This window comes from Haliotis cracherodii, unplaced genomic scaffold (genome assembly GCF_022045235.1).
Source record: "Haliotis cracherodii isolate W230 unplaced genomic scaffold, xgHalCrac1.p SCAF_30, whole genome shotgun sequence".
Taxonomy (NCBI): domain Eukaryota; kingdom Metazoa; phylum Mollusca; class Gastropoda; order Lepetellida; family Haliotidae; genus Haliotis; species Haliotis cracherodii.
Window position 1 is genome coordinate 741,021 of NW_027266287.1, and position 27,383 is coordinate 768,403.

Here is a 27,383-nt window from a genome sequence, read left to right on the forward strand (position 1 = left end):
GTAATTTCTGATTACGTGTCTAATAGCAATATCAATACACTAAAATTATGTCTAACCTTGAGACATTTGTTTCTGTTAACACCTGGATGGTCAAATGACCATGTCTTGTTAATTTTATCTTGATAATGCTAAGCGAGACGAGTCCATCAGGTGCCATCTTGCTACAATCACATCATTTCGAGCCCCTCCATTACAGTGAAGTTAAAAATAGCTGCACAACATGATATGTCACATGACATTACAGACAGAAAGTGTACGATATCCGATACATAATCAGTACATACAAATTTTCCGAAGCAAAATTATCATCAGATCAAAGTTTCATTAGAATGTGCATTCGTGAAAAAGCAAGTGGTGAGATATGTTTCACTACTTATTGAATATCTTACCTCGTGTAGCTTAATTCCTAACATAACTTCAGCGATAAGTAGCAAACACTTTGATGTCTTCAGTGGGTTTTGAAACATCTACCTTGATTACACTTTTAAGCATGTGATTATCTATTGCTTAGAGGCTTGAAAAGAGGTTAAGCTAAAAAAATATGTGACATGGGGATATTCATATGACCATTAGGATAGGAAAAACATGCAACTTTTGAGCAGAAATTCTTGATAAGATGCCAGAACTCAAGCTCAGTTGCAGTGTTTGCACTTCACGAACACTTCCCAATTATAATTGTAGGTACCAGTCAACAACCGATACTCACAGACAAACTGGTTATCCCTTTCTTTAGGAGCAAGGGTTTGGAACGGTGACATGTCTGTTTTTGAATATATACATGAACACTTAAAAATAAAAGTTTGTATACAAATGATGTGTGGGAATTGTTTAGGAAAGGCAGTTGTACTTTCCTTGTAGACACAGTAAGCATGATAAGTTACTACTCGGACAAATCATTCACCATGAAGATGTGCCTAATTATGCTAATGTGTATTGAGTTGTATTAGTGGTTGATGGGATCGCTGAAAGGTAAGTATATAGATTGATAACTGTGTGGTTTTGAAAAGTTAGCACATACTTCAACACACCTGGGAATTATCAGTAAACTTTTGATAGTGTAGGCCCAGAAGGACATCTTAATATACAAAAGAAGGAAACAGGAAAAAATGAAAGATTTTCGAAACTAAAAATATGACAATAATAATCATGGCAATAGATTTGAAAAACTAATCTCTAATTCGATGCAGAGGGATAGATCTTTTTTGGTGATAAACCAATGGTAGAATTAATCACAATGGGTAGAAGAACATGGCCTGGAGGATGTTGCACTATTCTGTCACTATTGAGTAGTGAGTGGATAGACACTATTGAGTAGTGAGTGGATAGACATACTCACAGTGCTCACCTTGGTTTCAAACCAGTGTACAGTTTAAGAATTATCAAGGTGAAGTTTTGATGAAGCATAGGTGAAGTCTTGAATTTTGCTTCAACACCTTGGCATACATCATCTTGCACCTTTTAGCAGTTACAGAAAGTATCAATATTTTTCTATCGGGCTTATTATTATGTTTCGATAGTAATAGCCCATGTGCATGATGTAAACATGATAAATGATGAACGACGAGTTTGTGCTACTTGACTGAAGAGCTGTTAGCACAGACTGACTGTCATACTATCTCATAGCAGTTTCAATTTTCTAGCTCTTATCCACTCTGGATTTGAGACAATAACTATGCTTCATAGAGCAAAATCAGTATGTGCTTTTAATCTGCCATTTTCTTCTTTGATCAACAGGATCCGATTGAAGCAAGACGACACTGAGTAAAACTGCCATTTGTGTTCAAGATCAGAGTGCCACGTACAGTCTGATCTTTAACTCAGCAGTCGTCTCTTAGCAACGAAATCAGTTGACAATTTCAAGAGAGGTAACTGCACTTACTGAAAGATATATTAGCCCCAACTCTCAGTGCTGTCCGTGATGGCAGGAGATCTGGGGTCCTTTCTTCAGTGAGTTCAGACTTGGGGCTCAGTATTTATGTTGCTTGTTAAGATGCTGATGGCTATTGTAAGATGCTGAAGATGCGGGAAGCCTGTTAGGAGGGACACCGTTTCACATAGGTCGCACATACTTCTCTGTTTAGAAATAATGTTTCTGTAATATGGCCTGTCTTTTTCAGAATAGTAACCAAGTTTACACAAAGTGGAATATTTTGATAGCCCTTGGAAATATTTTGAAATGCAGTCAAAGATGGTACCAGTGCAACAATGACATTTAAGTCTAGGTTCACGTGTTGGTATTGGAAACTAGAGGATTAATAATGTGAATTTTTTTTTTGCAGAGATCAGACTTGAGTTAGTAGTCTCTCCGTTCAAAAGCAAAATCATTATCTGTTTATAGGAATGATCCACCATGCATATGAAGATTATGTTGTTATGAGCATGAGTTTCAGAAATCTTGTATTTTACGTAGGGATATTCATTTTGAGCAGTGCAGACTCTAACATGAAATTACCTTTCTTTTATATGGGAAGCCAATGCATCAGATTCTATTTCAACCATTGTAAAACCTCAGGCTTAACCGCTTGTTGCATTCTTACAATAGAAATCAGCACTTGAAATGAGAGGGTCTCTTTTTCACACAAAGCACTACCAATGTCAGAAATACCATCAACACATAAAGAGGCTGAAGCTTAATAGTTGTGTTGTTGGCGTACTATCCAACTTGTATGTGAACGGAGGCAGTCCCCATGGAGATTCCGGGATGAAATAGGTCCCATACTACCTATGGTGACTTAAGGTTCAGTGATTTGGTATAGTGTCGTTGTACCACGATGGCATGAGACAGTGCTCATGATGCAGGGATTTCCAATAGTCCGTTTGTCCAGGGAAATTATTTGGGGACTAGTTATTTTACAATAAAAAAACACAAGTGGAAATGAGCTGCAGACTGGAATGATATGATCAATGGTGTCGGTCACTGGTGTCTGGTCAAGACCTGATTATTTAAAGGCCATCATGCAGCTGGAATGTTGTACTTTCTAGTCTGAGAAGGCTTTGTTGTTTTTTTGTCTCCCCGTGGGGATTCCGGGTAAGAATATAGGTCCCCAGCAACCCATGTTTGTCTCCCTGTGGGGACTCCGGGTTAGAAATAGGTCCCCAGCAACACATGTTTGTCTCCCCTTGGGGACTCCGGGTTAGAAATAGGTCCCCCGCAACCTATGCTTGTCTCCCCTTGGGGACTCCGGGTTAGAAATAGGTCCCCAGCAACCTATGCTTGTCTCCCCTTGGGGACTCGGGTTAGAATATAAGTCCCCAGCAACCTATGCTTGTCTCCCCATGTGGACTCGGGTTAGAATATAAGTCCCAGCAACCTATGCTTGTCTCCCCATGGGGACTCGGGTTAGAATATAAGTCCCCAGCAACCTATGCTTGTCTCCCTGTGGGGACTCCGGGTTAGAATGTAGGTCCCCAGGAACCTTTGCAAGAGGTGACCAAATAGATCAGGTGGTCAGGTTCAGGGGCTTGATTAGTGTCATGGTACCCGGACAGCATGGATTGTTGCTCACCGTATTGATGACATGATTGTCTGGACCATGCTGGATTATCTACAGACTGCTGGAATATTGCTGAGTGTGGCGTGACACATACAACCATTTGTCAAAAACTAAGTCCTACAATGATGGCCATGCTTTGTGTTTGTGTGAAAAAGAGAACCATCAGTCATTCATATGTGAAAGATTTCACAAAGATGTATTTTATTACTCCATTAGCATGACCCTAATAATGAGCTATTATACTGCTCTATAATTCCATCATTACACTATTGGTGAAACTGATGTTATCGTGATCACTTGTTATGATTATCATGATCACAATGATTGATATTGAAATAATTTGAAGTAACACAATTTATTGTCCTAGTCGCATGCATGTTAAGTTGTTCTCCAAATGTTATGAATGTAAAGGTATAATTGTATAAGACCAATCTCATTAAGATCAGATCTTTAACTCCGACGCGATACCTATGACTTAAAGACCTGAAGACACCAGGGAAGGTCATAGTTTCTAACCAGCCAGTCAGAACTGAGTCGTCTATGTTGTCGCTATGAATGAGCCAAACTTTCAGATAAGCGTGTTTGATTTCTGTATATCGGAAATGAAATTGATCAGCCAGTTCTGAATGTAAATGAGGAAAACAGCAACAGTATATTGTTGATGTTTTACTTACCATCATTTCCATGGCAACTAAACCCATAAAGAGGGGTCGGCATCGTACACAAGCTCGTGGGTTTCCCCAAAGTGGTGAAATGGAGTAACATAAATGGAGTACTGTTAACAGCTAATAAACTAATAAAATCACTCACTACACCCATGATGGAGGGGAGTATCACTGAAAGAATGTCTGTGTTCTGTGGGTTTTGTTTTGTTAAAAGTTGGCTCAGGGTTCGCTTTATGTGACATTGGATTGAGTTGTCCTCACATGTGGACTGGGGGCACGGGTGGCCCAGTCGTTAATGGAGCCGTGATTCGCTGTGCAGAGTTGCATCCTTTGGGCACACCAGAAATGTGGACTCAGAGTGGTTCTGTATCGGAGTCAAAGATCTGATTTTAATGAGATTGGATTCAGACAAAACAAATGTAAGAAATGTACACCCAAAATCTGAAAATAAACTTGTGGTCTTATGACTTATCCTTTGTAGTTTGCTAATGCTGTAGTATTACTGAAATGTTCAAAGCAGCATTTAACAATTACATTGAACGTAATTTGCTGGGAAATTGTTTAATTATTTCTGACATATGATGATTTTGATGTAGAGAAAAATGTTGTGATGTGACTTCTTTATGATAACAAGAATGACTTTTTGATGAAACAACTAGTTGCAGAAATGTAACCGGATGCTTTTATGAATGCATCTTTTGTATCATCTAGAATACTTTCAGAAAAACAATCAGTATTGACTATAATGTCTTCTCAAACCTGTCTACAACTGTTAACATGTTTGTATCTGTGTGTGGGAACAATGAACATGCCTGAAGTATCTTCTTCTGGCAAATTTCAGGTATAACTCGACATCCAGCCCAGCAATGTATACTGGTGGACGACGTCCGTATGAGGACATGGGAGGATCAGACGACCCATTCAACAAGAAGAGAAAGACCGACATGTGGAACGAGGGAGGGTATTCCGACTCAATGGCACTCCCACCCCCACCTCCCTTTCCATACGCCAACCAGTCCAACACCACAAGCGGCATGAACAGCATGTTTGACAGCGGCATGGACAACTTTGACAGCCCCTGGAAGATGAGACAGTACGACAATATGGGCTCCTCCACAGCAGCATCCTCGTCCTCTGGAGCTGATTGGAACAGTGGTGGGGGGGGATGGGGAGGGACCGGCTCCTCCAACTATGGGGGAGACACTGGGTATGGGGGAGACACTGGTTACGGGGGAGGTTCAGGTTTTGGGGGAGGTTCAGGTTTTGGGGGAGGTTCAGGATTTGGGGGAGGTTCAGGATTCGGGGGAGGTTCAAGTTTTGGGGGAGGTTCGGGTTTTGGAGGAGGTTCAGGTTACAAGGGGGGCTCAAATTTCGGAAGGTCGTCTAATTGGGGTGGACAAAGTAGAGGGGGGAGAGGAAGGGGAAAATCATTTTCATTTGGTAACCAATCAGAAGATACAGACTTTACCGATGACTTTGCCGTTTTGAAGGCGGCGGAGATACAGTATAAGAAGCAGGGAACTGTGGATTTTGATAAAATCAGGAAGGCCCTCCAGCTGGTGAGCCAGCAATCTGATGGGGGGAGGGGCAAGAGAGGGGGGCGTGGAGGAAGAGGGGGGAACTGGAATGACGGGCCAAGCTTTGGTGGCTTTGGAGTTGGAGGTCGAGGAGGGCGTGGTAGAGGTCTTGCCAAGGCGACACCCTATGACAAAGCTGCTGGTTTTGGTGGTGAGTAAATGTGTTTGGGTTCACGATCCCAAAGTTTGATGTATGTCAACTTCTTTATTATGGATAGGGACACTGCCTACCAATTCTAAATTCTATCATAGACTCTCACATCCTGTAAATATTCAAGGGATATCTTTATTTGAGTCTGGTATGGTAAGTATGATTTATGATCTGTCACCTGTCACTATCATGTTGATATCGATCACTACACAACACTCATTTATAAAGCATTGTTTAACAACTGTTGCAGGTCAAAACAAATTCAACAGGGGGATGCGCGGGAGCCCAAAGGGTAGTCAAGTGGCTAGAGGTGGCCCCAGAGGGCGAGGAAACAGAGGAGGCTTTGGTCAGGTAGCCCCTGTTCACAGCCTTGCCAAAGTGTCCACAATCGACAGCTCCAACATGTCTATGGCTGAGAAGATGCGACGGTTTGCTTTGTTTATCCAGAATGATACCCAGAGAGTCAATGACATCCAGACGGTTGAGAATGGTCTGACAGGCAGCAAGCTCAGTCTCAAATCTGATTACCAAGTAGAGGAGCTCCTCAAAGTCTGCAACAAGATGATGTTCACAGGGAGACTCTTCATCGGATCTGTTTTCCTGGCGAGAAGTGTGGGTGCAAACAAGAAAGAAGTAAAGCATGAGTGTTTCAGAAAGGCTGTCGATGTCCTGAAATCCAAGAGTGTTGCTGCCATCATGAAGATGGAGGATGTTGGGACGGAGAAGATGAGAGCCGAGCTGCTGGCTTCGCTGAAGGATGAAGGGAGCTCGAACCCTGTGATGGATGCCCAGAAGAAGGTGGCATCCCTGGAGGAGGGCATTAAGGGAGAACCTGCTTCGGGTCTGGTTGGACTTGAGGTGAACTTTGATCAGTTGATACAGTACTTGAACAGTGGGAAGGCCAACTGCAACAACGTCATCAGTGAGCTGACTCAGTCCTTCTCTGCCTCCTTCTGTAACCTGTCTCACAAGTATGCGGAAGAAAATACCCGACTGCCCAATGGGAAGCTGTGGTTCAAGGGGAAGATGACAATTAATGACACATTAATAGCTTCAGCCACAAGTCACAAGAAGAAGGAGGCTAAACTGAAGACGTTCGAAAAGGCCATTGTGTTCCTGAAGACAAAACCCATCTCTGTAATCATGCAGGGTATTTCTCCAGATGAAGCCGATGACATGCCCACGTTCGATCCTTTAGCTACAGCAGCAGCTGGTCAAGACTTCAAAGAGGACAACGCCAGTCTTCCCAGTGAGCGGACCCTTGAGAAACTGAAGACCCTCTTGATATCAGTCCCTGAGTTTCCGGGTATAGACTCAGTGGTCAACCTTCTGGACGTCACTGCCCATCAACTGCTCCTTGTGCCCACATGTGTCTACAGGAAGGGGGGGAGCAAGGACGTCAAAGGCACGATCCAGTGTGACCTCTACTTGGACAACATCCTGCTGGCTATTGGGGAGGGAGAGAAACGCAAAGATGCACAGTGCGATGCATATACCAAAGCCTTGGATGTTCTGTCCACAAGCACGGCTGAAATAATCTACAATGACTTTCAGAAACTGACCCCTGAAGACACAAAGGGTCCCGGTGTCCTAGAAGTGTGGGTGAAGGGACAGAGCCGGACTGGGGAGTCCAACCTGCAGCGGCTGAAGAGAATGAAGCTGGACCCAATGGAGCATGGCAAAGACAAGAACGACATCGTCCTCATTGAGCATCACGAGTGGGCGTTCGACCGGAAGAGACAAGCTTTCTGCATCCTCAACATGAGTGCTACCCAGAATGCTATGTTGTTGGAATGGAAGATTAGCCCAGTTGGGACATTTTTCAAGTAGGTTGAGTTAGAGATTGAGGATATGTGATGTCATTGTCTTTGCCAAGAACTTCAATCTCATTAAAATCTGATCTTAGTGCTCGCTACCACTTCAACAAATTACCCCCTTCCAAGCCAACACCTTGTTCGAGTGCAAATATTTTATGTTCATTTATCCACTGACCAAAACAAAGACCCGAGGACATCCCGTTACTGGCCATGTCAGAACTACCTTTCATGACATGACTGACAAGAAGTCGGCATTAGCTAGTCAGAAAGCTGCTTTTTCGAGATTTATGGCACTAGTTTCAAAATGGCAACTTTCATTCCAGACTTCACTTTTAAAAAATATCTTCACAAAGTTCTCAATTCAAAATTTGAAAACTGAAGAAAGTAAAATTCTGGAATGTCTGATAGATGGCCAAGAGTGTCTGTTCAAATGTTTATTCCCTTGAAGCAAGAGATGGACCATGATTTTGACAGATTCAGTCTAACAGCCTGTAACAGTCATTCAGAATACCCACTTTCCTGATCTGGTAAGCAACGCCCCGATTGGTTGGATGAAGGTCATTCTAACATGACCCGTAATGTGATGTCCTCAGATCTTGGTTTAGGTCGATGGATAAATGAACATAAAATATTTGCACTCAGACATGGTGTTTGTTGTGAAGCAGCTAATTTGTTGATTGTGATATTTATGTTGTCCAGGTCCCCATTCCATTAAGTGATCTTACCAAGACAGTACTGTCATGAATAAGTCAAGGATAAGATATTATGATCAGTGAATAAAAGGTTGTTAGAAGGTAGAATTTGGCTAGTTATTCAAACTACAAGCCAGGCAAATTAGGTAATTTGTTCTTTTCAAAGCTCTTTATTTTCTGTAAATCTGAAGCATTTTGACATTGCATTGCAATCAGCTTGTTCAGTGATGTAATGGAACGTGAAGACTAATGCCCTTTTCTCTTATTTATCAGCCTTGCAAAGCTCAGTCCTTTTCCATAGAGCGATCTCAGAATTACGACAGTCATTAGTCTTTGTGGTAGGGGCTCTGAACCACAATAATTTGTGTCACTTTTGACTTTTTGTGTAAGATATGGAACTGAATATCATCCTATTCCAATGCCTTAATAATTCCCTGAGCACATATGCATGTGTTCCATCTTCCTGTTTGTCCACACATGGTCCTTCCACTTCCAGGTGTGAGATGTACATCCAACAAGAGCTGGTGGGAGAGGCGTGTGCTCCAGCCAAGAACGCAGCCCGCAACCTGTCTGCAGGCGACGCCCTGTTCAAGCTGTACCAGACACAGACAGCCATCAAGGTGAGGGGGAAGTCCAGCTAGCATGTACCACGCAGTAGGATAGATGTCTGGTCTTGTTAATAACGGCTCAGTCGACACATAACACTGACACCGACACACTGCCAGTAGTCATATCTTAGAGAGGCAGACCAGGGCCCCTTTTCACAAAGCAATCTTTGCGCTTCAGTTGTCGTAAGTCTATGTTAAGGTATTGGAGATACGATCACATTAGTGCTAAGATCACTTGGAACCATATAATATAACAACACCCTGTGTATCCCTTTCAACTTGCGTTGTATTTCTTGACTGTTTACTGATCGAATGCACACGTCACACATACAGGAACTCTAGAGTAATGAATGAAAAAGGCACTAAGTCACAGTTATTGTTAGACATGTATATTATAGTTGAGAGGTTATGCAGCATTATATCCTTGGGGCAGGGCATGAACCAATTTCAAATAGAAATACTTTTTAAAAATAAGATAGTCGTTTGTCCAATCCCCTGGCCCACCCACCCCTATCATAAATGACCAGTCCATTTGTGACCCCTTAAAACATACCCAGGGTGCTGATTCTTGCTCTAAATCCCCATGGAGGACTTCGGTTTTTGAGGAATGGTACCGCATCATGGATAAGGATTGTAAAAAGTGTTTTCACGTTCCAGGTTGTGTCCCGAGACGAGTCGAACTTCTGGTTCACATACGAGACAATCAAGGAAAAAGCGGACAAGCTGAAGGCTGAGGCTGGTGACACTGGAACCAATGACATGGTCCCTGTCACCACCGACTCCTCCGTGGAGGAGAAGCCGAGGGCGGAGGGGAAGGAGGGGACAGCCAATGGGGAGGGGACAACGTCTGAGCCTCTGATGGCCAACAAGTGGGTCAAGCTGGTCATCGAACAGATGGTAGAGAAGTTTGCCAAGGAGGAAAACCTAGAGGAACTCCTGTTTGGGCCAGGGTTCCCTCCTGGGGAGAAGAAATTGCTCAACTTGATCGCACGCAGCTTTGACTTGCGCTTCTCCACTAAGCAGAATAAGGATCATGCTTACTCAGTCATCTTCAGGAAGTTTATGCCAGACAAGATGGCGGAGCTGTTGAGAAAGAATGGCGGCCACAGCGGCAAGTACTCCATCATCCCGAAGGAACTTCTACCCAAGCATGCTGACATCAAGGACCAGCTGATGCCAGCTCCCAAACCAGAAGGCCAGAAAGGAAAAGGGTCAGTCAGTCAGTCGTTTGACACATCAGGAGAATATGAAACTGCACATTCTACCTTCTTTGAAACATCAACTACTGGAGCTAAGACCAAAGTGAAATCTCCATTCGCAAATGTAGGTCGTGGCAACGCCTCCTTCCAGACAAGTACCCCCAGAGGTGGAAACAAGGGGAAGCGTGGGCGAGGCCGAGGGAAGGGGAACAAGGTGGTGTCCGGGAACCTCCAGGGGACTGGAGGGGATGCAGTGAAAGATGAAGATGTGTCGCAGTGTGAAGAGAACACTACTGGTGGTGATCAGATGGATTACACAGCTTGAGTTGGAAGAAAGACAAACTGGAGATTGTGTGGACAAAATAGCTAAACAGATGCTGCCAGTGAAGACTTGTCTAGAGCTGGAGTAAGTCTGCTGGCTAATATTCCTGTATGGAATGGCGGAACTGGTTTGATAAGCAGTACCTTTGAGAGAATTTTGTGACTTTGAAAACAGTTTCTCATTTATGAAACGGAATCCTTTTTAGATTGTGTTGTACTTTCAATTTCAAGGGTTACAGTTGACCTTAAATCATCAAGCATCCTCACTGTATGCCTTAGAAAACATTGTCTATGTTCTGCTGATTAGCAAGGTAGTGTGAGGTTTTGTACCAGGACAATGAGCTACAATGGTAGATGACTGGCTTGTATTTTCAGTTTATTTGCGTACCAATACATGAATCAAACCTTTTTAGTGGGAGATGTTTAGTTGATGTTCAAGTGTTCAAACTTTGTAACTCACTGTTTGTTTTGTATTATTGTCGTGAGAAAGTCCTTATCATTTTGAAACTGTTCAGTATTTAAGAATTTATCAAGCATTTCCCACAGACAAACAGTGGCTCGAACCTCATAAAACTTGTTCATAATGCCCAGTGATAAATGTGTTTGATGAAGTATTTTCCTTTGGTTCAGTTCTCGGGACAATTTCTGTTCAGTTGTATTTAAAACTGGAGTAATATTCGTTTCCATCTAAAATGTTTTAAAATTTCAGACAATTTTCTGTATTTCTTCATCTACAAACTGGTATTTATCTTGTTTATTGGAGGTCGAAAGTTAGATAAGGATTGTCTACCCAGTCTTTTATTTTGGGTTTTTAATTACATTTAATTCACATAATGATAATTCACAGGTTAAATCATGCCATGAAATAATCAGTGATTAAGTTTCATCTGTACATAAATCACAGTGCTAAGTCGGAGGAGTAGACCGTGTTTTAAGATAGACACTTTTCTATGTCCATTAGGCTTTTTATTCTTACCATGATGTAAATTGGGAGACATATGTTGCACTATCATCATGTTAAACCCAACTCACTCACTCACTCACTCACTCACTCATGCTGTAATTAATATCCCAACAGTTTGTCCAGCCCAAGCCAGATTCTTTTATAAAACTTGTTTTCAATTCGGCTCATTCCAAAATATGGCCCCACTTTATTCTGTAGAACTTTTTCCAACCTATTTCACATGTTGAGGAAATCAAAACAAATGTTTGAAACTGGAATTTTTTAGTTTTTGTTTTTTCGTCCTAATACCTGAAATTTGGGGGCAAACATACGTAACCCCTCAAAAAGTCTGGCCTCAGGTTCAGGCTCTGCCCTGTATGGTGTTCATTCTTGTATGTCTACAATGACCCTTTTTGCAACATAAACAGAATCAATCAAATTGGTTCTGTAATTCATCATTCAGCCCGCCACAAGGAATCACAAGCATACATTCACTGGTAGAAAAGAGGATATACCTGACATCTGTAAAACATTACTTCATTGTATCACAAATATGAATAAAATTCTTGTGAATATATTTGATTTTATGGTATAACATACAGCTGTACATCTGGAGCGACTGAGAGTTATGTTTCAGAAATAGACAAGCCATACCCTTCAGAATGTTCACTAGCCAATGTGAAAGTCTAGTTCAGACTTAGATATGCCTATGGGCTATCATTCCTGACCAACACCCGTCTTCCGGGACATGCCAAATGGTTTCTTGAAGGTTTCTTGAAGGTGTGTGTGTGTGTTAAGTTTTGCTCAAGTCGCAGAATATCTTTTGCACTTTTATTTTCAATATAATCATCATTCACCTCAATAGTTCATTTCTCATTCAAGCTTTTAATACCCCTTTTATAGAAATCCGCCGATTGTTCTTGTAACCACGCCCCTGTGGCAACCTTTAAGGTCGTCTAAGGCCCCCCAATTTGCATCCCTTTGGCGCGCCAGAAACGTATGATTAAGGGTTCGAATCCCGATTCGCCCCGATTTTGTTTCTAGGTTTGTCAACACCATACCCGTGCTCGTGGGTTTCGCCGAAGTGGTAAACGTCTGAGACCTGCGTCACTTCGGGCTTTCCTCCCACATTAAGCTGACACGCCGCGATATAACTGTAATACTGTTAAAGCGGCGTTAAACCCAACTCACTCACTCACTCTTTATATCGCACGACCCCGTTCAGATCCGGTTAGAACTGGTATTCAGCAACCCATGTCGGTCGGAAGTGGTTACAAACGGGATCGGGTGGTCAGGCTCGCTGACTTGGTTGATGCATGTCATCGTTACCCAACTGGTTTTTTTCCCTACGTGAATAACCACGTGACCTTTCGACCATTAGTCAACTGAAACAATCAATCTGGTTGCTGTCGACCTTAAACTTTGCCCCTGATGCACGTATTCCATTGTCTGCCAGAAAACCGACTGCCTCGTGCCCTCGGACATTTATTTTTATGATCAACTAATAATTGTTATACCCTTTCGTTTTTCAGTGAATAGTTTAAAAGCTATAATCAGAAACACTCTTGGGACTGGTCATCTATTATATTTTTATGTAAACCCCCCACCCCCACACGTTCAAGTTTTTTTTATCTTTTATATTTGAAAAACATAGAACTGTGTCATTTTTTCATGCCCACGTGGGTACAATGTCTGAAGTCCTTTCCTGGTGCCCCCCGCCGTGATAAAATGTTCACAAAGGAGTGTATAAAGAGCTAAAAATAGAATATATAGCGACCAAGCTTCAATATACCTGTCATTGTCTACATCTGACGGTCACCTTAACAAGGATGTGGTCGGAAGAGTTCCAAGTAATATGAAACAAGAAATATATTTTATTACCCAGTATTTCACTGACAGAATTTTGAGTCAGTTTTTAAATGACTGAAATATTTTAGCATTTTATAAAACGCCTAAGTGAATTACATTTTACACATTAATTGTAACATACATACCGCACGTTTATTACCTTGGTATGGTTCTGAAAAATCAAGGATTATAATCTGAATAATAATTTTGGGTTCGAACCAATTGCAACAGTTTTGCTTATCAATTTTGTTAAAAATAAATATTACTCCCCCACGACAAGCCCTTTCTGTGATCAAAAGTTCTATATGAAGAAAGTCTAGATTGTACTTAGGTTCATCTCTAATCTCACTGAGGCTCCTTTTCAATTTAAATGGAGTTATTTGCCTCTATTATTTTTTTTAATTTTCAGACACTAAGCGTTAATTTATTTCATAAATGGAACTGGGGTACAAGTAATGCAACCGCATCAGGTCATAGTCAGATTAACAGGACAGTACAGTACAGTGAAGTATACGTGTAAAATTAATCCTTGCTTGACGCGATCAGTGGAAAGGAGTGAGTTAGGAATATTGGGGCACAGACTAATTATTTTTCAGTTGTGCTTGTACATGATAATATTAGGCCTGCTTGGAAAATAAATAACATTATCATAGAATCTACATCCTTCGCCTCAGTCATGTAACTTTCAAGTTCGACAAATTAAAATCTTTATTCTTTCCCGCCCTTAAGGCGGGGAAGTATACGGGAAACGTTACTTTTGAAGCATGTATGTCGACATGTTGGTTTATTTAATATTTCAAGCCACGCATTTACGGAAACAAAACATACAAATCATGTGCGTGGAATGTTGATGCTATTCTTTTCCAGCAATAAGAGCTACTTCAAAATCGTCTTTATGTAGTTAATTGATGCATCTGACCGTTTCTGGTCATTACCTGACATTATTAAACCATTCATGTGTTATCCGATGTTTTTTTTTCCTCAAGGACTAATTTTCTGATTTTCATGGTGTATACAAAAGAAGAACTGTGCTCCGGAGATCGTAAATAACAGCATAATAAAAATTATGTTCTGAATATGCTTATTCATGAACAACGACGACATCTCAATTTAAATGTAATATGGCTGAATTCCACATTCTACATACCACACTTTTGATTGTTTGGATGCTCATGTTCCCTGGAAATATTTGGAATAGTTATTTTCCGTATTTTGAATTAAACCAGTCCCCCGTGTTTTTTTTAATCAGTGCACCGCACATAGCCACATGTGAAACGTTTGGTAGCCAAGTCAAAGCAAAATCGGAGTAGTGTGTAGGCGAATTTGCATCAAGGCTGTAGTATTTTTCAACCGTTTAATGGAATTCAATGTACAGCCGTAGCTCTGGTCACTCATATATTTTGTGTCCCATGGCTCAAATCTATTTGCGTCTGTACCGTGTTCCACTGACCTCGATAATCTGTTGGATGAAGGCACAGCTCTCTACACAGTCACATAGTTAACACCGAAGGCTATGAGGGGTATTTAGGTCATAATCAGCTCCCAGCAGCCACTGCCTCAAGCGATATTAATTGTCTACATAACAGATCAGTTTTATGACTCCGTCACAGGTGCTCCAATCATTGAAGCAGGGAAAATAAATTTCATAGAATCATTTCAACAAGCAATATTGATATTGCAATTTTTACGGATTTTGATTCGTATGCATTTTTTGACTCTCACCAGCGGAATGGTTTGGGTCAGATTGATCCGAATGGACAAGCGGTTTTACTTCTGTTTAGTACTATGTATGAATTTTTATGTTACATCTTAACAGTATATCAGGCGACTATGCTTGTCGTAAGATGCGACAAACGGGATCGGATGGTCAGGCTTAGGTTGATGCCTGGCATCGATCCCAATTGCGTGGATCGATGCTCATGATATTAGGCACTGGATTGTCTGGTCCAGACTCGATTATTCACAGAACGCCGTCATATAGCTGGGATATTGCTTAGTGCGGCGTTAAACGACAAACCAATCAATCATCATGATATGAGTGAGTGAGTATGGTTTTACGCCGCTTTTAGCAATATTCCATCATATTCCAGCAATATCACGGCGGGGGACACCAGAAATGGGCTTCACACATTCTACCCATGTCGTTAATCGAACCCGGGTCTTCGGCTTGATGAGCGAACGCTTTAACCGCTAGGCTACCCGACCGCCCCCCATCATCATATGAACTCAAACCAGTCATTGTTACAAGTAAACCACATTCCACAACAGTTACTGACACTGGATAAAAAAACAGTACATAGAAAGAAAAAAAGTAACTCAACTCATCATGATCACAATTACTATTCTTTGAAAGAAAGAAATACAAAAAAGAAACTGACCAAAAAACGTAAAACAAGAGACGAGGAATCTCCGTTATTGATTAGCCCCGGTATTGAAATGTTCTCCAACTACGTGATAATATTTTGAGTATGTGCATCTATGGTTGTGACAAAAAGACCTTATCTAGTATGACGTTTTTGCCATGTGGAGCCCTTAGTATTTTCATTTACATTATCATAACCAAATGCCAAGTGTGAAAAGAATGTGATCTATTATTTGAGTATGTGCATCCGCCAATGTTGTTGGCAGTTTTGATACTATTTCCACATGTTTACATTTGTGCCAGAAATTGCTTCCATTTCCTTCGATCTACTTTTTAAATAAAGATAAGAGGCGACCAACAGGATTGGGTAGTCAGGCTCGCCGATTTGGTCGCTGCATAACATCGTATTCCAATTGCGTAGTTCGATGCTCTTGGTGTCAATCACTGGATGATCTGGTACAGACTGGATTATTTACAGACCGCCGTCATATGTCTGGAATACTGTTGAGTGCGGCGTTAAACAAGAAACTATTTTTAAATAGACCTACCCTATGCAAATGTATCAACTGTATTGCCCAATACTCAAAATAAATAATATTTATTTCCACAACAGCGTTGTGTTATTTGTGGTTAATATAATTATGCTCCATCATGCCTTTCAGTAACATCATAATTATGCGTTTGTGAACCATCACTTATGGCGGGGAACTTTGATGCTCTGCATCAATGTTTTCTTGTTATTATTCACTTACAACATTTTCTATCCAGCATTGTTGATTCCTGGGTAGAATAGGTCTTCAGCAACCCATGCTTGCCGTAAAAGGTGACTATCCTTGTCCTAAAAAGGCGACTGACGGGATCGGGTGGTCAGGCTCGCTGACTTGGTTGATACGTGTCATCGATTCCAATTGTGTGGATCGATGCTCATGATGTCAATCACTGGATTGGCTGGTCCAGACTCGATTATTTACAGACCGCCGTCATATAGCTGGAATATTGCTGAGTGCGGCGTTAAACAACAAACCAACCAACCAAATCCAGCATTGAACCGGGTCAGTTCCACCACGGACCTATATAAGGTTATACAAGTCCGTGGTTCCACCAAATCATTTGTACCTGTGCAAGACAAACGGGTTCCAAACAGCGGTTTACGTTTCTGCTCGTTTCATTGGATGCAACAACCAAAGAGCCAATCAGAAATTTGAATTATGAAACCGGTTTGGTGAAAACGTTAAGTAAACAAACAGATCCGAGTTTGGTCGTGCAGTGTGTTGCTATCACGTACGTGAACACTAGCGAATATCGCACCCAGATAGTGACTTTGACATCACATGTCCGTGACAGAGTATCAACAGTCTAACTTGCCGGTCATCGAACTCACACTGATTGCACCTGCACACCTGCACCTATCTAATGGCTCGCTTCACGGGAGGACAATTTCAACACATTTCCGTAGTTTTCACTGCGGGTTTGTGTATGACGATATTGGCAACGGGCACCTGTCAGCCAAAGTCATACAGCGAAACCGTGAATCAAGTGCTTGGCGGTGGTCATACAAGTCATGTGGATCTGGACAAAAAACTTGAGGACACGCTTGAACAAATTGAAGGTATGTTGACGGTTAAACACTTTAACGGTGCTGAAACACCTAACGTTTTTAAAAGGGTCAGTTCACTTCCGGGTTTCGAGATCGAATTTCATCAATATAATTCACTTTAATTTTGTTACTTTTAATTTGTTGGTTATTTTCCCGTTTTGTGCAATAAACTCTTTTGTAGAATTATGTTTCTTGTAATGAAATAAGAGTCTTTGCTTTGACCAGAGACTATATAATAGATATATGGTCTCTGTTTGACTTAATTTGGGACTGACCATTATATTTTCTTCTTTAAATCTGATTTTGTAAGTGATTAATCTGTCAAGAGTCATTTTATTTAATTTTTAACACGTTAAGATAGCAAGAGTTAAACTATGTAACATCAATTTTAAGTGTCAGTTCTGTATTTGTAGTTAATATCCTAAAATCAATAAAGGTTTTAATGACACTGAAAACTCAAAAACATGTTATTCAAACTCAGTATCTTTAGAAGTGTGTTTAAAAAAACATTTTTTTACAGCAGCACAAAAAACACAGTGAGTGTTAACTTTTAAAATAATAGATTAACATGTTAAATATGTTGTCTCTGGCCACTGCAAATACCTTATATACCAATATATTTAACATGTTAATCAGTTATTTGAAAAGTTAACACTCACTGGGTTTTTGTACAGCTGAATAGTTTTTTGAAACACATTTCTAAAGATACTGTGTTTGAATAACAGGCCACAGATATAATACTCTAGATAATTGAGGATGGTTTAACACATGGTTTATCTAAACTGTGGACAAATTTGTGGTCCTGGGTATTTAAGTCTTAACAGACCACAGATATAATACCCTAGATAATCGAGGATGGTTTATCTAAACTGTGGACAAATTTAGAGTGGAGTTTCAAAAACTGCTGACTGGTTGCGTACACTTTGATGATAACATGCGTACAAATATAGCTTATAGTCACCACATCGGTGAGATGAGTAATAATGATGATGGTAGCAATTTCCTGTCACCAGAAGCACTCACTGACTCACCTATGATATGACATTTATGAAATATATCTCCAATCTCTGTCCAGTTAAGTTAGTTTCAAGGTGTCAATTGCGGTAATCTGACCGTGGTTGCTGTAAATAATGGTGAGTTGTGTGATCTATCTATCACTTCACACATAATTTCACAGAAATGAATATAATCAATATTGTATGAAATTTTGAATAAAATTAATAAAATTAATAAAATAGATTACAAATTTAAATCCAGATATACAATGAACACTCTTTATAACCAGACAGTGTAATTACATTACATTATTAGTTTGCGTACTTCAGTACATATTTGTTGACATGGGCCAACTTGCACAAAGTGATCTTACCACTAAGATGATCTTAACTCCCATACTTTAACATAGGCTTACGATAGTCTTAGCTCTAAGATCGTTTTGTGCAAGTGGGCCCTGGTATTTCCGGTGTTACATACTCACAGTTATGTCTGTGTTGGGGAAAAAAACCATCAAAACTCTTCAACCCTGTGTATAAGACGACCCCCTTACCCTAATTCTACATATGAAAAACTCCCGTTAAACACACTGATATACAGTAGTAAGTAACTAGGTCATGAAATATTTGGAGGAGAAGTGTGCGGGTTTGTTTTTTGGGGTCGTGGGTACTTTTTATTTCTCAAAACTTCTTGCCATATCAAAATCTGTTGAGGATGTCGGTCATCAATAGATATTTCACGCACGTTTCCTAAGGTTCATGGAAAGTATGTTTGAAACATAAATATGTTCATAAATGTTGTTTTAAGTTATGTTTTTGGTTTATAAGTTAAATAAAACATTTTCCCACAGGTTCTTATAGACTTTAAACCCTCATCATTGGGATGCAGGTTTTAAATACATGTATCATAAACCCCTCGGCTATGTTTTATCCTTGGGATGCGGGTTTTTTCATGTATCATAAAACCCTCGGACATGTTTTATCCTTGGGATGCGGGTTTTAAATACATGTATCATAAACCCCTCGGACATGTTTTATCCTACATAACAGTAATATATTGGAGCAGCTTTACTGTAGATGTCAGTCAAATCAGCCGCCATACAAAGCTAGGTGGCACGTGGTCCAAGGTGTTAGTCTAAACAGGCAACAGATATAATACCCTAGACAACCGAGGATGGTTGTACCTGTGGTTTATCTAAACTGTGGACAAATTCAGAGTGGCGTTTCATAAACCATAAACTGCTGACTGGTGGAGTACCCCGTGTTGATGCAAATATTGCTTATAGTCACCATGTCGGTGAGATGAGTAATAATGGCGATTGTAGTTACTAGTAGAAGTACTCAACAACACACGTATAGTAATTGGCTAAGTCACGGAATATTTGGAAGAGAAGTGTGTGTTTTTTGTTTTCTTTTGGGTGGGGATACTTTTAGGGCGCTGTTTGGGATGTCAGTCCAAAATGAGGTCACATTGATGTCAGAGTGGGTGATGCGATTTAAATATATTTATTTTCACAAAAATATGAAAATGGACTGGTAAACAAGCGAATAGCTTATGTTAACACCATAACACATAATAATACAATTTATACCGTTGCTTTTCATGCTGTATTCATGATTCTGCCTGTGTTCATGATGTGTTCAGTATGTGTGTATGTCAATCTATTATCCCAGTGTTATATCTCCATTCTATTATCCCAGTGTTATATCTCCATTCTATTATCCTGGTGTGATATATCTCCATTCTATGATCCCGGTGTTATATATCTCCATTCTATTATCCTGGTGTGATATATCTCCATTCTATTATCCCAATGTTATATCTCCATTCTATTATCCTGGTGTGATATATCTCCATTCTATTACCCCGGTGTTATATATCTCCATTCTATTATCCTGGTGTGATATATCTCCATTCTATTATCCCGGTGTTATATCTCCATCTATTATCCTGGTGTTATATCTCTCCATTCTATTATCCCAGTGTTATATCTCCATTCTATTATCCCGGTGTGATATATCTCCATTCTATTATCTCAGTGTTATATCTCCATTCTATTATCCTGGTGTGATATATCTCCATTCTATTATCCCAGTGTTATATCTCCATTCTATTATCCCAGTGTTATATCTCCATTCTATTATCCTGGTGTGATATATCTCCATTCTATGATCCCGGTGTTATATATCTCCGTTCTATTATCCTGGTGTGATATATCTCCATTCTATTATCCCAATGTTATATCTCCATTCTATTATCACAGTGTTATATCTCCCTTCTATTATCCCAGTGTTATATCTCCATTCTATTATCCCAGTGTGATATCTCCATTCTATTATCCCAGTGTTATATCTCTATTCTATTATCCTTGTGTTATATCTACATTCTATTATCCCGGTGTTATATCTCCATTCTATTATCCAAGTGTTATATCTCCATTCTATTATCCTGGTGTTATATATCTCCATTCTATTATCCTTGTGTTATATCTCCATTCTATTATCCTGGTTTTATATCTCCATTCTATTATCCTGGTGTGATATCTCTATTCTATTATCCTGGTGTGATATCTCTATTCTATTATCCTGGTGTGATATCTCCATTCTATTATCCTGGTGTTATATCTCTATTCTATTATCCTTGTGTTATATCTCCATTCTATTATCCTGGTGTGATGTTTCTATTCTATTATCCTGGTGTTATATCTCCATTCTATTATCCTGGTGTGATATCTCCATTCTATTATCCCAGTGTTATATCTCCATTCTATTATCCTGGTGTGATATCTCCATTCTATTACCCTCGTGTGATATCTCCATTCTATTATCCTGGTGTGATATCTCCATTCTATTATCCTGGTGTGATATCTCCATTCTATTATCCCAGTGTGATATCTCCATTCTATTATCCTTGTGTTATATCTCCATTCTATTATCACTGTGTTATATCTCCATTCTATTATCCTGGTGTTATATCTCCATTCTATTATCCGGGTGTGATATCTCCATTCTATTATCCTGGCGTGATGTCTCCATTCTATTATCCTGGTGTGATATCTCCATTCTATTATCCTGGTGTGATATCTCCATTCTATTATCCTTGTGTTATATCTCTATTCTATTATCCTTGTGTTATATCTCCATTCTATTATCCTGGTGTGATGTTTCTATTCTATTATCCTGGTGTTATATCTCCATTCTATTATCCTGGTGTGATATCTCCATTCTATTATCCCAGTGTTATATCTCCATTCTATTATCCTGGTGTGATATCTCCATTCTATTACCCTCGTGTGATATCTCCATTCTATTATCCTGGTGTGATATCTCCATTCTATTATCCTGGTGTGATATCTCCATTCTATTATCCCAGTGTGATATCTCCATTCTATTATCCCATTGTGATATCTCCATTCTATTATCCTGGTGTGATATCTCCATTCTATTATCCTTGTGTTATATCTCCATTCTATTATACCGGTGTTATATCTCCATTCTATTATCCTGGTGTGATGTTTCTATTCTATTATCCTGGTGTTATATCTCCATTCTATTATCCTGGTGTGATATCTCCATTCTATTATCCCAGTGTTATATCTCCATTCTATTATCCTGGTGTGATATCTCCATTCTATTACCCTCGTGTGATATCTCCATTCTATTATCCTGGTGTGATATCTCCATTCTATTATCCTGGTGTGATATCTCCATTCTATTATCCCAGTGTGATATCTCCATTCTATTATCCCATTGTGATATCTCCATTCTTTTACCCTCGTGTGATATCTCCATTCTATTATCCTGGTGTGATATCTCCATTCTATTATCCTGGTGTTATATCTCCATTCTATTATCCCAGTGTTATATCTCCATTCTATTATCCTGGTGTTGAATTAATTACTGGTGGTCCCCCCCCGATTTTGTTTGTCAAGGTAAAACCCTTCAACAGTATTCCAGTTACATCACAGAGTGTCGGCTTGATGTGTGAGGAAAGCCCGAAGTGATGTAGTTCCTACTCGTTTACCACTGGGCCCTGAGATGTAAAATTTCAAAATAAATCACATTCTTTGTCATCACTGGGAACTGTTTTTGAGTTCAAAATAAAATATATTTAATATACCATATTTACCATGTTAAGTACCCCTGGACCAACTTCTATGCCAGTCCTTATAAGCTCCCAATTGCGTGGATCGATGCTCATGATGTCAATCACTGGATTGTCTGGTCCAGACACGATTATTTACAGACCGCCGTCATATAGCTGGAAATATTGCTGAGTATGGTGTTAAACAACAAACAAACAAACAACATATTGAAGGAGAGCTTTTCATTTTGCCTTTTGCTCTTTTCCGTACCTTCAGACAAGGGCTGTGATGGGGACTCAAGGAGCCAATATTGGGTAGGAACCAAGTCTTGAGAATTTTAAGCACTCAAGGAAGGGCGATAAATCTAAATGAACTTTGTTGACAAGGACATAGAACTCTCCTTAGCAGTGCATGTGTCCGTGGTAGGCCAATGAAATTGAAGAGAAATATTCTAACACTTTGACCTTGATGCGTCTAAAATTAACACAAAATGCCGTTAATGGGGCTTGCTGCTAAGATACACGGGAAGTTCAAATCAGTCTCAAGTTCTCCCAGTTGTTTGACAACAACTTACTTCAGTGAAGGGGGCGGTCGGGTAGCCTAGAGGTTAAAGCGTTCGCTCGTCATGCTGAAGACCCGGGTTCGATTCCTGACATGGGTACAATGTGTGAAGCCCATTTCTGGTGTCCCCGGCTGTGATATTGCTGGAATATTGCAAAAAGCGGCGTAAAACCATACTCACTCACTCACTCACTACTTCGGTGAAGATCACCATGTGTGCAGATTGTACAAAAATATTTCAACATTTTTTCATTTTGTAATGTAATAAAAACAATATTTCACAACCTTTCCTCATACAATCTATTTTCAATTCATCAGACATTGTGTCTAAAAACTGCAATTATTACATAAACAGTTTTAAGACGGGAAATGAGTCAAAATGTTTGATGTCATGTATCTTTTAATAAATATTAATTGAAGCTTGCGAATTGTACTTTGGTGTTCTGAAGATACTGCAGTTTTATAAAATAATGAAAAGTCAAAGTGTTATTTATATCATGGTTCATCACATTTCATATTCACTAACTCGCAGACATTGGAGAACAATTCATGTTTTATCAGTGTGAGTACGTCTTCTGTTGGAACTATTTGTCCTGAGTAGCCTCCCTTAGTTTTGCTAGGACTTTGACATTTCAGCGGCATGCGCCAGAGATCCAGATAAGCTGCGTATCTGAGTAAAATACGCATCAGAAATGCAGAAATATGCAGTAAAATAATTTCCAAGCGTATCAAATACGCAACGAACATAACAGATACGCTACAAAAATAAAACTTGTGCGTATATTCAAAATATTGTGAAGTAACCCTGCGTATTCCATTGGCAAAAAAGCAACTTATTTTGAAATTATTAACGGGCATTCCGTCAACCTTGCCAAACTCCACGATGACAGTTACATCATGATCATTTGCCATCACACTTTCTTGTGGAAGTATCGTGGTATTTATGAGTCCTATAAAGCTCTCGAACCCACACAACACCAGTTTGCAGGGACTAGATGAATAGTGTTTTTAAATATTTAACTTAATACCCACATGTGTAAAAACTAGTGGGTAACAGAAATTTGAATACCCAGATAGAATAGCTGATACGCAGTGATTTTAAAATGCATGGGTCAAATACCCACAACACCAAAAGCTTATCTGGAGCTCTGTGCGCTAGTCGACATGTCTTATATCGAAATGTTTCGTGTACTGTTGGAGTTTACACCAATTCAATTTCAGAATTGCGTAAATCGCCAACGGAATTTTTTTATACATTTCTTGGGAAGCATTGGATACAAGCAAGATGTGGTCTGTTTGTAAGGGAATTGTATTACATGAAGTCGGCAAGAACCAGGAACCGATTCCGAGTCTGGTCGTGACAAATGGATACTTAAGTCTATATTTTTCTACCTGCCACAGCCCTGCTTCAGACATTGTTTTTCCATGTGAAATGATTTAGAAAGAACTATTTTGGTTCATAGTAAAATAAAATATCTGGTTTTGAAGCTGTAGCTGTAACAATAATCTGGTCTCAATACAATGTCCCAGGTAAGAGAATGTCTTCATTTTCAAAATCTGAAAACTAGACTTGCAAAAGTATTGTAGACTTGCTTTGGAGTTTCAGATGTTTTTGTATTTAAAATGTGGCTCTATAACTGATATCAGCTGTATGGTTGGGAATATAAATTGTTGATGTTCCAGGGATAAAATGGAAAGATGTGGTTGCGGCAGGTGCTAGCTATCTGGAGAAGTCCGCGGAGATCGCAGTGGGGGTCACTCCACAATGTTCAAACGACACGGCGCTTCTGGTGGAGGGATTGATAGACAAGGACAAGTGGGCCCTTCAGTGTGAGTTCAGGGATAGATATCTAGTTTTTTCTAGTGCACTTTTTCAAGGGTGCTCATAAAGGTAATTCTATAGAAACAATTTTGACTTTGTCTAAACTGGTGCTTTTTGCTATTTTGCAATTTTCTCTAAGTTTTCTTTTCTTATGTTTCGATGGAAATATTTTCAACTTTGTCTCAAACGAGGGTAGGGTTCGTTTCAACGAAACTTTGGATATACATTGCTGTTTTGGCTTAACTTGTGCCTTTTGCTATTTTGAAATATTTCTAATTTTTCTTTTCTTTTGTATCCATGGAAACCATTTCGACTTAGTCTCAAATGAGGGTAGGCTTTGTTTCCTGGCCATAACTTGAAAACCTTTCAACATTTTTCAATGAAACTTGGCATATGCATTATTCATGAGCTTAAACTGGTGCGTTCTGCAATTTTGAAATTTAATTTTGTAACCATGTTTTGATTTCTGGGGCATAGGTCTCAAACTAATGAATATTTTGACATGCAACTATACATGTGCAATGACCACATGATCACTTATTCTCTTTTCATATTTTTCAAAACAAAAATTATATTTATTTTGAACAGTTACTAATGTATAAAAGCATGAGGTGTCGTCCATTGCATCATGATGTCATAAAATTCCCGAGTGATGCTGTGTCATAACATTTCCGAGTGATGTTGTGTCATAACATTCCCAAGTGATGTCATAGATGTCATAACATTCCAGAGTGATGTCATAGATGTCATGTCATAACATTCCCGAGTGATGTCATAGATGTCATGTCATAACATTCCCAAGTGATGTCATAGATGTCATGTCATAACATTCCCGAGTGATGTCATAGATGTCATGTCATAACATTTCCGAGTGATGTCATAGATGTCATGTCATAACATTCCCGAGTGATGTCATAGATGTCATGTCATAACATTTCCGAGTGATGTCATAGATGTCATGTCATAACATTTCCGAGTGATGTCATAGATGTCATGTCATAACATTCCCGAGTGATGTCATAGATGTCATGTCATAACATTTCCGAGTGATGTCATAGATGTCATGTCATAACATTCCCCAGTGATGTCATAGATGTCATGTCATAACATTCCTGAGTGATGTCATAGATGTCATGTCATAACATTCCCGAGTGATGTCATAGATGTCATGTCATAACATTTCCGAGTGATGTCATAGATGTCATGTCATAACATTCCCGAGTGATGTGATAGATGTCATGTCATAACATTTCCGAGTGATGTCATAGATGTCATGTCATAACATTCCCCAGTGATGTCATAGATGTCATGTCATAACATTCCTGAGTGATGTCATAGATGTCATGTCATAACATTCCCGAGTGATGTCATAGATGTCATGTCATAACATTTCCGAGTGATATCGTGTCATAGCATTTCAGTGTGATGTCATAGATGTCATAACATTCCCGAGTGATGTCATAGATGTCATGTCATAACATTCCAGAGTGATGTCGTGTCATAACATTCCCGAGTGATGTCATGTCACTTAGACATCGAGTTTTTAGAAAGAGATTACTATGTATTGTACAATGTACAAAAGTGACTAACATAATGTGTTTTAAGATTTGCAGTGGTTGTTGAGTGTCCACTGCCGCAAACCTTTACCTTTGAAACCTAACAGTTATTGTGATTGGTTCTAATACTCAATTAACCCACAAATCAGAAAAACAAACATTTTGAATCCTTGAGTTACTGGTAGTTACTCATAGGACGCTTGTGTTATTTTTTCAGTTTTCTTCATTTTTCTAGAGCCTCGCATGTTTGATAAAACTTGCGACATGAGTAGGTAATTCAGGGAAACACAAGTCTCTGGTTTGTGAGGCTTCATATCTGGTTTGTTTGTTTGTTTGTTTCAAGTCCTGGACTCATTTGGGAAGCCCGGCAGTGGTTTGATGCAGTACCAACTGCACTGGCTCGGGTCGTATGATGAGTGCATCGGCACCGACGTCGCGGTGGAGGAGGTGCTGGCAGACAACACGACGATGGTCACACAGCCATTCCGGAGTCAGTACTGCCTGGCATCCCATCCTGTAGCTCCACAGGTGAGTCGGTGCATACCCTCCTCTAGCTCCACGGGTGAGTTGGTGCATACCATCCACTAGCTCCACAGGTGAGTTGGTGCATACCGTCCTCTAGCTCAACAGATGAGTTGGTGCATACTGTCCTCTAGCTCCAAGGGTGAGTTGGTGCATACCGTCCTCTAGCTCAACAGGTGACTTTGTGCATACCGTCCTCTAGCTCCACAGGTGAGTTGGTGCATACCGTCCTCTAGCTCCACAGGTGAGTTTGTGCATACCATCCTCTAGCTCCACGGGTGAGTTGGTGCATACCGTCCTCTAGCTCCACAAGTGAGTTTGTGCATACTGTCCTCTAGCTCAACAGGTGAGTTGGTGCATACCATTCCCTAGCTCCACAGGTGAGTTGGTGCATACCGTCCTCTAGCTCCACAGGTAGGTTGGTGCATACCATTCCCTAGCTCCACGGATGAGTTGGTGCATACCGTCCTCTAGCTCCACGGGTGAGTTGGTGCATACCATTCCCTAGCTCCACAGGTGAGTTGGTGCATACCATCCTCTAGCTCCACGGGTGAGTTGGTGCATACCATTC

The 27,383-nt window shown here is 40.0% G+C and overlaps 2 protein-coding genes across 2 annotated transcripts in view; both read left to right on the top strand.

Annotated features, from left to right (window-relative positions):
• Nucleotides 1–1,859: 1,859 nt before the first annotated feature.
• Nucleotides 1,860–12,027, top strand: LOC139476978 (uncharacterized). Its single transcript, XM_071259525.1, has 5 exons — nt 1,860–1,947; nt 5,001–5,887; nt 6,138–7,713; nt 8,893–9,016; nt 9,662–12,027. The coding sequence occupies exons 1-5, from the start codon at nt 1,919–1,921 to the stop codon at nt 10,526–10,528; spliced, it is 3,483 nt and encodes a 1,160-aa protein (XP_071115626.1). The 5' UTR covers nt 1,860–1,918; the 3' UTR covers nt 10,529–12,027.
• A 4,930-nt stretch (nt 12,028–16,957) lies between these two features.
• The window catches only part of LOC139476997 (nose resistant to fluoxetine protein 6-like), a 33,757-nt gene continuing 23,331 nt past the window's right edge, over nt 16,958–27,383 (top strand). The window contains exons 1-3 of the mRNA XM_071259556.1: nt 16,958–17,286; nt 24,596–24,742; nt 26,634–26,818. Of these exons, the coding sequence (XP_071115657.1) occupies nt 17,091–17,286; nt 24,596–24,742; nt 26,634–26,818 (528 nt within the window). The 5' untranslated portion in view covers nt 16,958–17,090. The remainder of the gene's footprint in view (nt 17,287–24,595; nt 24,743–26,633; nt 26,819–27,383) is intronic.

Coding starts and splice junctions, on each gene's coding strand:
- LOC139476978 (XM_071259525.1), top strand. CDS start 1,919: ATGGCAGGAGATCTGGGGTCCTTTCTTCA. Junction 1,948..5,000: donor GATCTGGGGTCCTTTCTTCA/GTGAGTTCAGAC, acceptor GGCAAATTTCAG/GTATAACTCGACATCCAGCC. Junction 9,017..9,661: donor AGACACAGACAGCCATCAAG/GTGAGGGGGAAG, acceptor TTCACGTTCCAG/GTTGTGTCCCGAGACGAGTC.